This window comes from Rhea pennata, chromosome 15, assembly GCF_028389875.1.
Source record: "Rhea pennata isolate bPtePen1 chromosome 15, bPtePen1.pri, whole genome shotgun sequence".
Lineage (NCBI taxonomy): Eukaryota > Metazoa > Chordata > Aves > Rheiformes > Rheidae > Rhea > Rhea pennata.
This window is the reverse complement of record NC_084677.1, coordinates 10,960,937-10,975,216: the sequence shown is the minus strand read 5'-3', so window position 1 is coordinate 10,975,216 and position 14,280 is coordinate 10,960,937. Positions and strand designations below refer to the sequence as shown.

Below are 14,280 nucleotides of genomic sequence, written 5' to 3'. Positions count from 1 at the left end.
AGCTCTTTATACCTTATTGTGACTTTGATTCACTTGTGGGACACACAAAATCTTACAGAACTAGTTTTCTACTTGTCCAAATTTCCTCATCTCTATTCTTCATCTGTTACTAAGCAGTTAATGAGAAATACAGTAATTTGTAAAGGTCCCAAAAAGCAGAATGCTGATCCATCAGTGATTTACTAAGAGTCAGAAGAATGGTGACTGGATGGTGGCTAGGACCTAAATGTGAATTTGGATGCCCAACCCCACCTCAAATTAACTTGGATCTCTGCTCTCAGGAGTTCAAGCCTGTTTTTACTTAGCATCCTTCTGCACCTCCACTGCTTCTACCTTGATTGCTCAGAAATCTGCATGTCATTCTCATGGTCATTTTAACCGCTTTCTCCTTCCAAAGGAGTCAGAGAGGCTTCTGCATTTATTACATGGGTGAAAAGAAGAACAGGACCTAGCTCTGTGTTAATCAACTCTACTGCTCAGGCTGAAGCCATGATAAATGCTGAAGATCTGGCAGTGATTGGTTTTTTTAAGGTAATTCACTGGAAAAATCAAAAAGGCTTGTTTGATTTCTGACCTTAGGATATATTGCTTGCCACTGTCACCCAGCCGCAGATAGCCCGAAGACCTAGGATTAGTCTGAAAAAGTAGGCCATCAATTTTCCATTTCTCTCTGCATTTCATTATATATAATTATTTCTATCTAGATTTTTGCACTTGAAGATAAGCAGCCCAGGCAGAGGTGAGACCATCTCATCTCAGCTGCATTTTTCATGGATAGGTACCCAAGCACAGAGATCTACCATCTTGTCAGCAGCTTCTGAGAGCATGATGCCACACCAGTGTTCTCAGAGCCCTGGTCACAGTGGACTCTCCTGTGTCCTTCCAGAAAAGGCTCTTGTCAAATCATCCCAAATTTGGTAGCTGGCAGGAATAAGGCAAAGCTATAGATGTACCTACCCTTATTTTATTCCACCCTTTCCTTTCGAGAGACTTATCCCATTGCTGCTGTGACAAATACACTGTTACTGGGCTCTCCAAAGGCATAATATTGTAATCCCTGCCCAGAGTACTAACTGCCCTCAAAAGCTAGGCTGGCTAATTTCTATTCAAAGACAATGTAAAATCATAGACATGAACAGTTGCAGGCTGTTCTGGTGAAGAAACGGTACCTTCCTGCTTAGCTCCATAAAAGGACAGTAAATATTATCTAATACGTTAAGAGAGTCTTTATTTTTTTTCCATCTTTCTATTTGATGATTTAAACAGCTTCAGTGAAACTGAGGGGGGTTGGAACAGAGTTTCATAAATATCATGTGAACTACAGTTTTTTGCTCTTGCAGTTAAGAAATCTGCATAGATAGGAAATCATAAAATAATACATTATATATGATCCAATTTATGCAGTTCTTTCTCAAGCAAACTAATTTCCAGAACAGAGTAAGGTTCTCAGGATTTGAGGCTGAATGATATAGAACAACAGTCAAACTGTACAGAGGAAATACAAGCTGTCATGGCATGTAGTTAGAAGCCTGTAAAATAGAAATATTTTTTTCTGCTTCTTCAGTCCTTAAAGGTCTTTAAAACCTTTACAATCTATCAATGTTTTTCCTAACTGAGGAATCTGGTATCTTTCTGCCCAGCTACCATCACAATGTCTAGCTTGTATCTGAACTGATAAGATCCCAAACACCCTGGCTACAGTAGATAGACCAAGTTTTATGGATGAGGAAAATAGGATTCATTACGAACTTGCTCCAGAGTAATGGAGTTGGCGAACATGTGCAGCATAATGGACAAACGGTGAAAATGCTCACCAGGAGTGCCTAGAACGCTGTTTCACAGCAGACTGCCTGCAGCCATTTGTGTAGTAAGGCAGTTTCCCAGTCTCAGGCCAGATTGTGAAGACCTCGCTATCACAGCGATGTTGGAGAGCTCCCTGAGCCAAACTGATAGCAGATAGTGCCTGCAGATGTGTCTGACTGGACTCCGATTTCATCTGGACGCTGAAGCGACAATAGATGACCATCAGCATGAGCTAGGGCATGCCAGAAATGTAATGGGTAGAAACAACAAAATACTGTCCAAGTGAATCCAAGGTTGGATTTGGCCTCCCATTAGTCACAGTCTGCTCACAAAAACAAGTGCTAGAATGTTTTGGGAGGTGTCAGCATATAGATGAACAGCATTACTATTCATCTAGCATGAAACAGTTATCTGATTAAATCAAATCTGGAAGAGCTGTTGCCTTTCATCATGCTTTTTTAGTATTAGTTTGAGGGTGGACAGCAGAGTGAGCATTTGACAGATGTAGCAGCAGGGGCCTGCACCTTGGACAGCACTCAGCGCATTACACGCATCAGTCAGGTCCCCTTGCAAGCACAGCCCCTCTCTCATCCATCACATCCCGTCAAGGTGGATCACTTGCTCCTGTGCCGACAGGCCGCAGCAGGGGAGCAGCTGCCCCAGCTGCAGCTGCCTTCATGAAGTATGGAAATGCTAGGGGAGTAAAAGGCAGGAGATCAGTGTAGGAAGGAGGTCGGGACCTTGCAGTACTCCTGTTGCCTCAGTCCAGCCCAGCAGATACCAGCTGGAAAGGAGAAAACAGCAGGGCTGTCACAGCTTTCCTCCTGAACTCCTCTGTGCTGAAGATCTCCCCTGAAGGCAATCACAGCAAACCATACATACTTTACTCTCTGCTTTGTACCTTGCAAGCCTTTAGGGGCCTGCCTCACTATTGCTCTCACTTCCTCACATCCTAGCAGGATGAAGGACACTGATCTTTATAAAACACTGTTTCTGGGACTAGGAACTTCGTGATGACAGCGTGGACATTTTCCACGAGACAGCAAGAGACGTGCCAGAGATGCCTTTTGGGATGACCAACAGCGAGGAAGTCTGTGCTAACTATGGCATCCGAAAGAGCGCTCTTGTTGTGTTCAAAAAGGTAGGAGAACAAGCCTCACAGGCAAGGTGTGGTAACTGCGACAGCAGCTTAAGGCTGCTGGGGAATTTTACAGGTTAAATAATTTCATAGCGGAAATTACATAGTTTAGCATAACAAAGATTGTACTTACAGCCAAGAGAAGGCAAAAAGTATCGGACAACTGATACTTTTGAATGTGGCTACCTACATTCAGGTTCCCAATTCACATTTAGGGACCTGGATAAAATAGCTTGATTTTATAACCCACCAATTATCTATAGGGACTACTAGGTTCAGGGAGTTTTGCAGATTTTCACATCTTTTTCTTTGTGCCTATTTTAGGTCAGGAATCTTCTTTTCTTCCAAGTCACATCAGGGCCCAACAATAAGAACAAAACCACATAGAAGCAGCAGCAATATTTAGGCTACAAAGTAGTCAGACCAAGGACATCCTGATTGAAGAATCAAATCTGTGTCCAGATATAGAAAAGATCTTTCAGGATGTTAAGATTACTGAGCAAATTAAAAGACTCAGCTGTATCTTGAATTTTAGCTATAATCTTGTTCTGTAACCTAGCTGTGACATTTATTTTACAAGATATGAAATTTCAGTTACTGAGAATCATAAAAAAGCAAAGTGAAGAATACCAATATGTTAGAGAAAGTCTTAAATGTTTGCTCCTACAGTTGATAAAGCCAACAACCTTACAAAACTTTACTATTTATCCAAGGGAAAGCCTGTGCATAACGAAGTGCTTGAAGATGGCAGCCAAAACAAACTGGATCTAACAAGATTAATCAAAACCTTTACCTTGGATTTGGTCACTGAATATAATCTTGAGGTACGCTTATTTCATTTTATTAACAAAAGCCAAAGAGAAAGAAGGCCAGTAACATTTCACAGATGAGTCTATCAGAAATCCCCCTTTATTTCTTGTTCATAGGCTAATACACTGCTACAGGCAGCATCAACAGTACTGCATATACACCTTGGCAAGTCTGGGCCTGGAACAAAAGGGGGGATTTGGTTAACACTATCATATTTTATATGCTATTTCCCATTTGCTACAAACTTTCAATTGTAGTACCTCTACAATATATTACAGAAAGGAAGGAGGGAAAGGAGGGGGAAAAAAAGGAATGAGGAAAAGAAAAACCAGATATAAAACCTCCAGAGAAAAATTCAGAGGAGGGAGAGGGCTCTTGTGTCTCCTGCTTGTCCTAACAGCTGTTATCTTGCACTGCCTTCAAGTGATGACCCCAATAGCAGAGGAGCACTTGAAGAATCACAGAATCACAAAGGTAGGAAGGGACCTCTGGAGATCATCTAGTCCAACCTCCCCGCTCAGCAGGGTCACCTAGAGCACGTTACACAGGGTTGCATCCAGGTGGGCCTTGAAGATCTCCAGAGAAGGAGACTCCACAACCTCTCTGGGCGACCTGTTCCAGTGCTCCGTCACTCTCCCAGTGAAGAAATTCCCCCTCACGTTCAGGCGGAACTTCCTGTGGTTCAGTTTTTGCCTGTTGCCTCTTGTCCTGTCACACGGGACAAATGGAAAGAGTTTGTCCCTGTCCCCTTGACACCCTCCCTTCAGGTACTTATACACATTGGCAAGATCCCCAGACTCAGTTCCAACAGCTCATGGTCACTTGCACTGCTCAGCAAAGATTTAGGGGGCTCTAATCCAGCCAATTTTTCAAAGCAGCTAAATACAAAATAGCTGAAATCAAGATTGAGCCTGGCTAACCTGCTCCCTAGTGTCTGAGAAGTTTTTTTTTTTTGTTGTTGTTGTTTGACTAGGCCAACCATTAAAAAAAAAAAATCTAGAAACATCAGCAGAACCCAAAAGACAGCTCTTGGCAAATCCAGGCCAGGGAATGCTTCTCTCTGGCAAAATGTTGGCTCCTGGAGGAGACAGGGAATGGCTGGTCAAGCACTGAATGTGACTTGAATGTGCAGAGCCAAAGTGAAGGCTCAGGCCGCTGTAAAAACTGTGTGGAATGGGGGGTGGCGGGGGGGGGGGGGGGGTTGGAAGATCAGTTCCTACCCCAGCAGATCAGTCCCTACCCTGGCTCCAACCCTGCATATGCTGCCTATGCAGCAACCCAGCCCTTTGGGCTAAGACAAGGAAGGAAGGAACTGGCAGTAACAGTTGCTAGTGCAGCTAGAAGGGGAAAAACGTGGAAGTAGCTACTTGCTACTTCCCCGTAGCCTCTGACATGGAGTGGGATGACAAGAAGGACAGCTCTTTGTGCAGGAGACGTAAGCTGCTGATGCCACCCAGAAGCAGTGAAGCAAGTGCCCCCACCAGGTCTAGCTGCTGCAGCTGGGCCTCCCAAGGTAATACCGCCTCTTACTTTCAGCACATCCTTAGCATTTATTCTTCAGCGTATGCCACACAAGAGGTCAGACTAGAGTGGTCCCTTCTGACTGTAAGAAATCTATGAATGATGAGTTTTTTTCTGGAACAGACCAAACACCCAGCAGCTGCTGATTCTTCTCACTTTTATCTTCTTTAAAACAAGAAAACAAATCTGGAATGATTGGGAACTGAGTGTTGAAAAGTAAAATTTGCAATACCAGAACTGAATGGCACTGATACTCTGAGTATCTGATTCACTGTTCTGCTTACAAAGAGTAGAACAGATGTTGCATCTTTTGTTTCCCAGACATCCGTGAAGATCTTTGATGTCCCTGTTGAAAGTCACATCCTGCTGTTCACCCCAAAGAATTCGCAGACGTTCAATGCGACTTACGAAAGTTACAAGTCTGCTGCTGCGGAATTTAGAGGAAAGGTTTGTAACGCTGAACCCTGCTTTGAAAACACCAGTTGCCTAAAGATCAACCGAAAAACACTCACAAGTGCTGTTGGTAAAAGTACACAGCTGTCAGTCTGCCTCTAAGTCTACCAAATCATTTAAAAATAGTTGGAAAACAATTTTCAGCTTCGGTCTTTAGCAAATGATCTGGAAAATTCACAGAATAAACTTCACTGGAGAATGGTTCTTCAAAACAAAGATCACACAAACCAACACTCATTCTAGCTGCTCCCAATAAATCTCTTTCTGATTTTACATACATGACTTTCTAGGAGCAACTTCCAACCAAAGACATTTTTAGCAGGGTTCCGGCAATTTCTGTCACAACCAGGAAATGCCCATGAGGATCTTGGTGTGCTACCTGAATCAAGAGTTGAAACCAACTACGAAACCTGAAGAGAATCGCAAGGAGTCTGTGTAGCCTTTTGCCTACAGCACACAAGGGTATTCATACATACAAACAGGTATAGGCAGTCATACACAGCAATATTTCAGTCCATCATCAATTAGTATGGTGCTACTCCTACTCCAAATATATTGAACAGTGCAAAATGGTAATTCATCTTGTAATAGACCACTCAATTTTAGTATTGGTAAAGATACCTATACTACAAGTATTTCAGCTCTTTTGTCCTTCTAAGTTATTTATTATGGCAAGCAATAAGAGTTTTGCAGGGTAATTTAGATGTGTTAGCAAAATTAATTTAATAGACAATAGCAAACCAGTGCAAAAGCACAAAGGGAAAGCCTCCATTCTTTTTGTTTGCTTTAGCATTTGTTATGAGCTTGGATCAAAATATCATAAAGTCCACAAAGCTGCTGGACGCCAATATTTGATTCCACACAATTCCTTCCACATAAGGTGTGATCCCAGTCTTCACCATCCCAAGCACGATTCATTTCTCTAAAATGTCTGAACCACGGCTGGAGGACTCATTCAAATATTTGATTGCTTCTTTAATAACAGATAATGTTTGTCTTTGTGGATACTAACGAAACAAGGAATGGATGAGTTTTTGAGTATTTTCGCATCACTCAAGCTGATGTTCATGCAGTGAGAATCCTAAATTTGACGAGCGATGCAAAGTACAAAATGCCTGCAGATGAGGTTACCGTGGAGAACCTAAGACATTTTTGTCAGAGCTACCTAGATGGAAAAGCAAAGGTATGTCTATCACTAATGAGGTGTCCCTTTACACCAGTTAAAATAATATCAAATTTGAAAAGCTGCAACATTCCTTAAATTACTAAAATATTGTGTGCTGTTCTGATCATCAGTATACGAATTTACAGTTGCTCTACTATATTCATCTTCACTTGTTAACAGACCAACTGAAATGGACTACAAAGTTCTCCAGTCCTCCTATGTAAATTTGGGAAAATCATTTATGGCCCAATATTTTAGTTGATTTCAGCCAACGTATTTTAGTGTCTTAAAACTTCTCTGTGCCTCAGTCTTTCCAATCATATAACAGAGATAATATTTCTCTTCCCCATTTGGAAGAGATGAAGTTTCATGACTGATTGCAAAGGGTTTTGAGGCTGCAGGAAGGTCCAGTAAATAGAAAACTGACAGTTTCAAAGTAGAGTAAGATTTGGCATTTGTTGCAAATGAGTTAAAACTTGATTTTGTGACTCCTAGTGCTCCTTGTCATAGAGGGAATTTTAACAGAGGGCATCACTCCCAATTGATAACACGCATTTGTTGTCATAATGAGGTGTAATCCTCTACACCCATGTGAAAAATACATTAAAATGTGTTGCTTATTCAGTGCTTTTCAGGGTGATTTACTTCAGTTTCTATAACAAGGAGAAGAGATGAAGTGCTCAACCTGACAGCAGACAGAATTTAAGAATTCCAAGTAGTAGATCCTGACTTTGGTGTTGAGGGAGAGGAGGAGGAGGAGGAGGGGAGAAGAAATGGGGATGTCTCTATCCCTTCTTCAATACGAGCTGTCTCAGTGACACACTCCCACTCTGAAACAAACTTCCATGGGGAACATGTTGTTTCTTTTGTCGCACTGCCAGCGTGAAAAAAAAGAAATGGCCAGCAAACAAAATGGACATTGTAGGAGCGATGTGGTGACTCTGTGTGTGTGGGGGGGGGGGGGAGAGAAATTTTGGCAGCAACATATAGCCCATCTTCTTAAGGGTTATACACCGCTCTTTTGAGAGACTGTGATATGTAAGCTCTTCAGTACTCCAGCTTTTGAACGCTGGACAACAAGAATGCAGGAGAAGGAGTTCACCTGTGTGCTGAACAGTCACTTTCAGCTTATCTACTATGATGCCTGTATTCAAGAGAGGGATAGGTAATCCAGACTACCAACTATCCAGGGATGCCAGACCCCAGCTCCTTGCTCAAGAGAGAAGCACAGAAAGGCTGGATAAGATATAGAGACAGCAAAAGTATTGTACAGTAATGATGGACATTGGTTAGAGAAACATCCAGTCAGTCCCAAGTCAACTTGAACTGGAGTATGGTTTCTCACTGCTCCCTGCGCTTTCACAGCTGTGTTTCTGTTTCTGATTAGCTACATCTCTCTAGTGAGGAAATTCCAGAAGACTGGGACAAGATGCCTGTCAAAGTGCTTGTCGGGAAAAATTTCAACAGAATTGTCTTCAATGAGACCATGACTGTGTTTGTAATGTTTTGTAAGTGTCTTTACACTATTCAGATACTCAGTTGCTTCAATGTGAGCATTTGGAGGTAAAAAAAGAAAGTTTGTATTTCCATACCAAACTAAACCTTGTTCTTTCAGAAGTCCAGTTTAATGAATTTTTACTGTCTGATGAAAGCATTAAAGAAAAGCTTGTGTCAGATTAACGGAAACACCGTGATACTTTTGCTGACTTAAGGTTGCACTGAATAACACTGGATCCCTTAAGTAAATATTTGTCAAGATAATATCAAATCTCAATGTCGAAAGACAAAGTGATAGTAGAATTTCATGCTGTAAAATGGGGCATTATAAAATGCCATACAGTGTAAGTCAGGCTGCTTCCAAGGTCAGAAGTAGAGTAAGTGTGGTTGTATGGCTACAGTGCTCTAGGATTAAACCCCAAAAAGGAGCTGCAGGTTAGCAAATAACTCTCTTCCTTCCTCCTCTGTCTGCAAAGGGAAGTCATTTTCGTGTTGACCCTTCCCAGCATAAACCACTGCCCTATTCCTTATCAGCCAGTAGTAGCAGTAGCTTGGGCCTTGGTTACTTCAGCATAGGAAACATGCAGCATGAAAATTAATACAGACAACTAGCTGTCCTCCCCTGAACTCCAAGACTATTACTTGGGTTGTCTCTAGTAAAGTCGTATAACACATGCTATGTGTTTACTGTTGTAGTGATAGGTTAAGCAGAGTTACAGCAGCTCTGCTATCAGAAGTCCACTAGGGAAGTACTGGTCATGACCAGAGTATTGGTGAGTTGGAGCAAATCTAAAAATCCTGTGAACTTTATGGGCTAAACGCATCCCAGTAATAACATCACTATGTGCTCTTCTCCCAGATTGTATACTTCTCTTTTTAAACTGCAGATGCCCCTTGGTCCTATGACTGCACAAAACTCCTGCCAATCTGGGATAAATTGGGAGAGGAATATCAAAGTCGCGAAGATATAATCATTGCTAAGATAGATGTCACAGCAAATGACATCCTGTCAATTGTGCTGGATCGCTATCCATTCTTCAGACTGTTTCCTTCAGGCCCTGATTACCAGGTGAGAGGTGGAAGGGGGAGAACGCAGAGGCACATCTGCACATGGAGGGAGGATACATGTATGTACAAGCTGCAGTAAACAGGCATGTGAGATATGCCTTTAAGCATATTTTGCCTTTTAAGCAAAACAACTTTATTCTTCTCCTACTCAACTTTGGGTTCCTTGCTCCCAAGAACCTGAGCCAAGGATAAACCCTTTTACCTTTCTTTTCTTATGAGGTTGTGGCATAAGCCCATTTGTTATTTACCAGCTTGGACTTGGAAAGTACATTCTGCTGATCCGTTTAACAATCTCCGAATAGCCTCTTGGATTCTAGTAATAGTCTTAACTCAGAATGAACTTACAGATACCTTCTTAATCACTGCAGCATCTTTGTGCTTTGAGCCACGAATCCATTCACAGAACTACTCTGTCTGTTGTTTCCAGAGCAGGTGTGACTGTAACAACAGTGTGGTACTAGCATTTTAGAGGTTATGCCCTCTGAACTGCTACAGAAAACAAATCCTGGAACTTTCTCCTAACTTATGCCAGTAATTTCATTTCATTCCAATATCACAGAAATGCCTCAATATAGAATAAATATTTGTTGCCAGGACTAATCATTTTCAGAATGTGCTACCTAATACATCAGCTATGTTACCACATATTCAGAAAGTGTTGTTGAAAGGAGACAAAAGTATTAGACAAATAGTTATATTCCTCCATCTACATGGACAATCTGATTAAGAAATACCATCTCTGAAGCAAAAGAAAAAAAAAAAAAGAAAAAGAATTCTAAAGATACTGTTATAATTAAGACATTACTAAGCTTTTCATTTTTCTTCTTAGTTCCAAACTTCAATCAAATTCCAAGACATTTGTCCATAACCTCATTTAATCTTTTAGGGAGCGATTTTGCTCTTGGATGTGCATGCACAGCTTCTAATGAATTGAATTGCAGTTCTGCATACTCACACTGTGCTTAGGCTTTATGCAGAAGATCAGAGACCCACTAAAAGCTCATAATAAATGTCAGCTTGTCAAAAAAAAAATAGTAACAACTTTCATTAAAGGATTGCATTATACTTATAAACACTCCAAAATTAAATACTGTTTCCAGTGTCAAGCTCTTCCTTGCACACCCTGTTTTTACACTAGTTCACTCAGTTTTAGATTTCACCCTGCATTTCAGCACCAGCACAGGTATCTCGTAGGTGTCTGTGGCAGCTGATCCAAGTGTTCTGGCCTTCTTCCTTACTGCAGTATACGAACAGCTGGTTACAGAAATCTTTACTTACCACAGACAGCCATAAATGATCAGAGACATACTCAGGGCATTAATGCACAGTTACTGTAACAGCTCTCAGTCATTGCTACCCAGTCATCAGTTATAAAAGGCATTTTTTTTAGAGTACACTTTTTAAAAATTAACCAAAGTTAAGGACACAAAGTCCTACCAACATCAGGACATAGGATACACATGTAATATCAGAACATGCCAAGGGTCAGAGTACTACTGCACTTTGCACTGTACAGGCACCTTTCTTAAATTAAATTTCTCTAAAATTCCCTTATTCTGGCCAAGAAGAGAAGGCTAGAAGGGGTTTGGGGCAAAGGAGTTAAAATGGTATGCTCCGAAGAAAGAACAAGAAATATACACAGTCCAGTAACAACACCTGATGCAGTCGTGATTTCACACAGGCATCTTTGCTAGCCCTCAGTACTTTGCTGGTGCTGGAAACTCTAATAATCTCTACTGATCCTTACTATTGGTAAAGGGCTAAGGATGCATTCAATGCTAGAGCAGAAGCAGTAGGAACTTTAATGATGAAATAATTGCCAGAGGACTCTAAAGGGCCTCATGATCTAAATCCCCTCAAAAAAGCTTACATCAAATGCATGTAAACTGCTCTAAACCTGCTTCTGATCTGCCAGTGGAGAAATTGCTAACAAGATGAGAGAGAGATCTGTTTTCTAGACCTGGGATATCATGGTCTCTGGCCACCACAGCCTGCCCTTTTATCTCCTTAAGGGCAGAGCCATTCACAGAACATAACTCTACAGCCCCCTCTAGGCACTCTCACCTGGAGACCTCCTAGGTCTCCAGGGTGAGAACTGCCTTCTTTCTAGTGGACTGTCACTCTTCCACCTGTTAAAGAATGGATTCAGCTTCTCCCGAAGTTAAAGACCAGTCACCCTCTTATTTTCAGCAGATGCAAAACTAGGTACTTGACAACATTTTCAGACTAGGAGCCACTTGGGGTTAGTACCGCAATTACTCGCAGACAGATGGGCTCAGAGACATAGATCTACAGTTAGGCAGTTAAGTTTTGCACCCAGTTTTCCAAAGTATCAGCTCAGTGCTTCAGTGTTTGTTTTTTCATTCTCGCTCTGTTTAGTAACCCTTAGTTGCAATATAGATATACCGATTCTAACACATGAATAAATGGCTATCAATACAAAAGAGAAAACTTTCCCTGTCAAAAGCAAAAATCAGCTCTCACAGTGAGATAAGAAGTCTGTGCTCCCCTCCCCAGGAACAATTACGTTTGGCACTTGGCTGTTTGCTGGGCAGCGGTTACAGTCAGAGTTGAAGGAACGAGCGAGTGAATCTGCTGAATTACGTGGAGGAAGGAGGAGCGGCCAGGCCGCACGGGAGTTACACCTGCGGAGCACATGAACAACTCATCCGCTACATCATTCACTCCAAATGTTTTTTTTTGAAAATGAAAGATGTTTTAAGAGGAAAACGTGCAGTTTTTCAGAGAGATCTTAAGATGATTCTATTTGTTTCTCTGTATTAAGTGAGAAAGTCACATTTACATTCCCTTACACCTTCACTGCTCTAATGAGAAGCGCTGACAGATTTCCTCAGCGTACGGATCAGCTGCTTCTCTGGCTGTACAGGTCTTTGGGCTCTGAGAATTTGCTGTTGCAGTCATCAGTTATCATCTGGGAGTATTAATTGCCTCTGGAGGAATCAAATAACAATCTTAGTCAAGAACCTTAAGCTCACAAGCACTAAAAAAAATAACTTCAAGGCTGCTACAATTCTTATAAGAAAACATTGCCCTGTATGGGAAAAATTGAATCTATGTGTATTTCTACTGAACACAGCAGAGAATAGGGATGTTTTGTTTACAGTCCTTTGAACTCAATTTGGGCACATCAGCAACTAGCGTAAAATAACACAGCACTGTTGGTCTCAGTGGACCTAAGGCAGCTTACCCTAGATGAGAACAGGCACCTGCTTATTTATTTCTCAGATAACACCACACAATTCCCAGTATCAACCACATGAGCTTCCGCAAATCTTAGTTAGAAGACTCATGTAAAATCCTTTTCAGACTTCCAGAGAGCAAAAGTATTTGAAAAAAAAAAAATCTTTAAAATATAGGATGGTGCTAGAACTATTTGGAGGATTTTAAAGCCCTAAATTCAAAGTGCTTTTTCCCTTAAAACATCCCCATAATAAAATCCTCAATAAACCCCCAACTTAAGGTTAAGTATAAGAAAATTAATGTTACTGTTCATCTTTCTCCTGTTTTAACTGAATATTCAAGATGTGGAACAGCTGGTACTTCTGGACAGTGGTTTTCAAAACTGTTTCAGAATTTTTAATTTCCATAAAAATCATGTCTGGACCCTTAAAAGACTCTACTCTTCAAAATGTCTTGCAACTGTTTTACAATATACATAGGAAGGACACATCATTGGCAGGACCCAGGCCTCGTATTATACAATAATGGTTCTGGTTTTAGTATGAGTCTTTTTCTTCTTAGCACTATATCTATTTTTTCTTTACACTTGATTTTCAGATAACCATGGAATTTGCTGTGTCTCTGCCCTAGCTTTTTAAGCAGCAAACGGGAGTCTAAACTTTGGTGAATCTACAGAACTGAGATCCTTCAACTGCTCATGCTGTGACTTCAGGCACTTTGAGCAGACAGTTAAATCTTAATCTTCAAACTTTCCAGGTGGTGACTTATGCTGGGGAACATACCTTGAAGGCATTTTCTGAATTCTTAGAAGAACAAAGCAAGATAAAAGCAGAAACAAGAGAGAAGGTAGGAGCTGGATCCACAAACTGATAAGTCTGCTGTGCAATCCAAGACATGTTCACACCTTGTATAGATGCATCCGGCCTGGCTTATAGCACAACCCTGGAGTATAGAGCTGCGCTGGACTGCTCCTACCAGCTCTTCACCAGTCACAAGCTGACTAGCTTGGCATGACCACATCAGCTGCAATCACACAACTCTCTGGCAGGCTTGCTCTCATTTGAATCCTTGTTTCCATCACACAAAAGCTCCTCTCCCACTGCTCACGTTACGCTGAGCCACCATGCTAACATACTGATAGCACTGCTTGGCAGAAAGGAACCTGCACCTTGAAAAGCATAAGCAAGACCTTATCAGTGTTTCAGCTGGCAGTGGGGGGAAGCCTCAGCTAAACTAGTTTAAGCTAAGGTTGGAACAGTTTTAATATCCAGGCCCACTTTCTCTGCATTCACAGGGCAGCTTCTTTTCTTCATAAAGCAGTGGCACAACTGAGGGCAATGTCTAGGCAATCTAGTTATAACTATTGCCCAACTCCTCAGCCTTTTCTCTTTCACTATAAAGCAGACCAGATAAGCATCTGCTGCCCCAGATCAACCTCTATTATTTCTTTCCTGACTTTGAGTGAAAAAAGACCTAATGTAAGTGAACAACATGATCAAGCCCCGTGCAGACCACTCCAAGTAACAATGACAATAAAAAAGATGTACAAAAGGACATACTGTTCACCCAGTACGACAAGCATGAGCCTATTCTGCCTGGAAGGGAAGAAGTAAATCCACAAGTA

General features: G+C 41.4%; 1 protein-coding gene across 1 annotated transcript in view; it reads left to right on the top strand.

Annotated features, from left to right (window-relative positions):
• The window catches only part of PDILT (protein disulfide isomerase like, testis expressed), a 28,815-nt gene extending 15,289 nt beyond the window's left edge, over positions 1-13,526 (top strand). Inside the window, 7 exon segments of the mRNA XM_062588604.1 lie at positions 398-531; positions 2,807-2,944; positions 5,594-5,719; positions 6,711-6,908; positions 8,278-8,398; positions 9,275-9,456; positions 13,413-13,526. Coding sequence (XP_062444588.1) covers positions 398-531; positions 2,807-2,944; positions 5,594-5,719; positions 6,711-6,908; positions 8,278-8,398; positions 9,275-9,456; positions 13,413-13,526 — 1,013 coding nt within the window.
• The last annotated feature ends 754 nt before the right edge of the window (positions 13,527-14,280 follow it).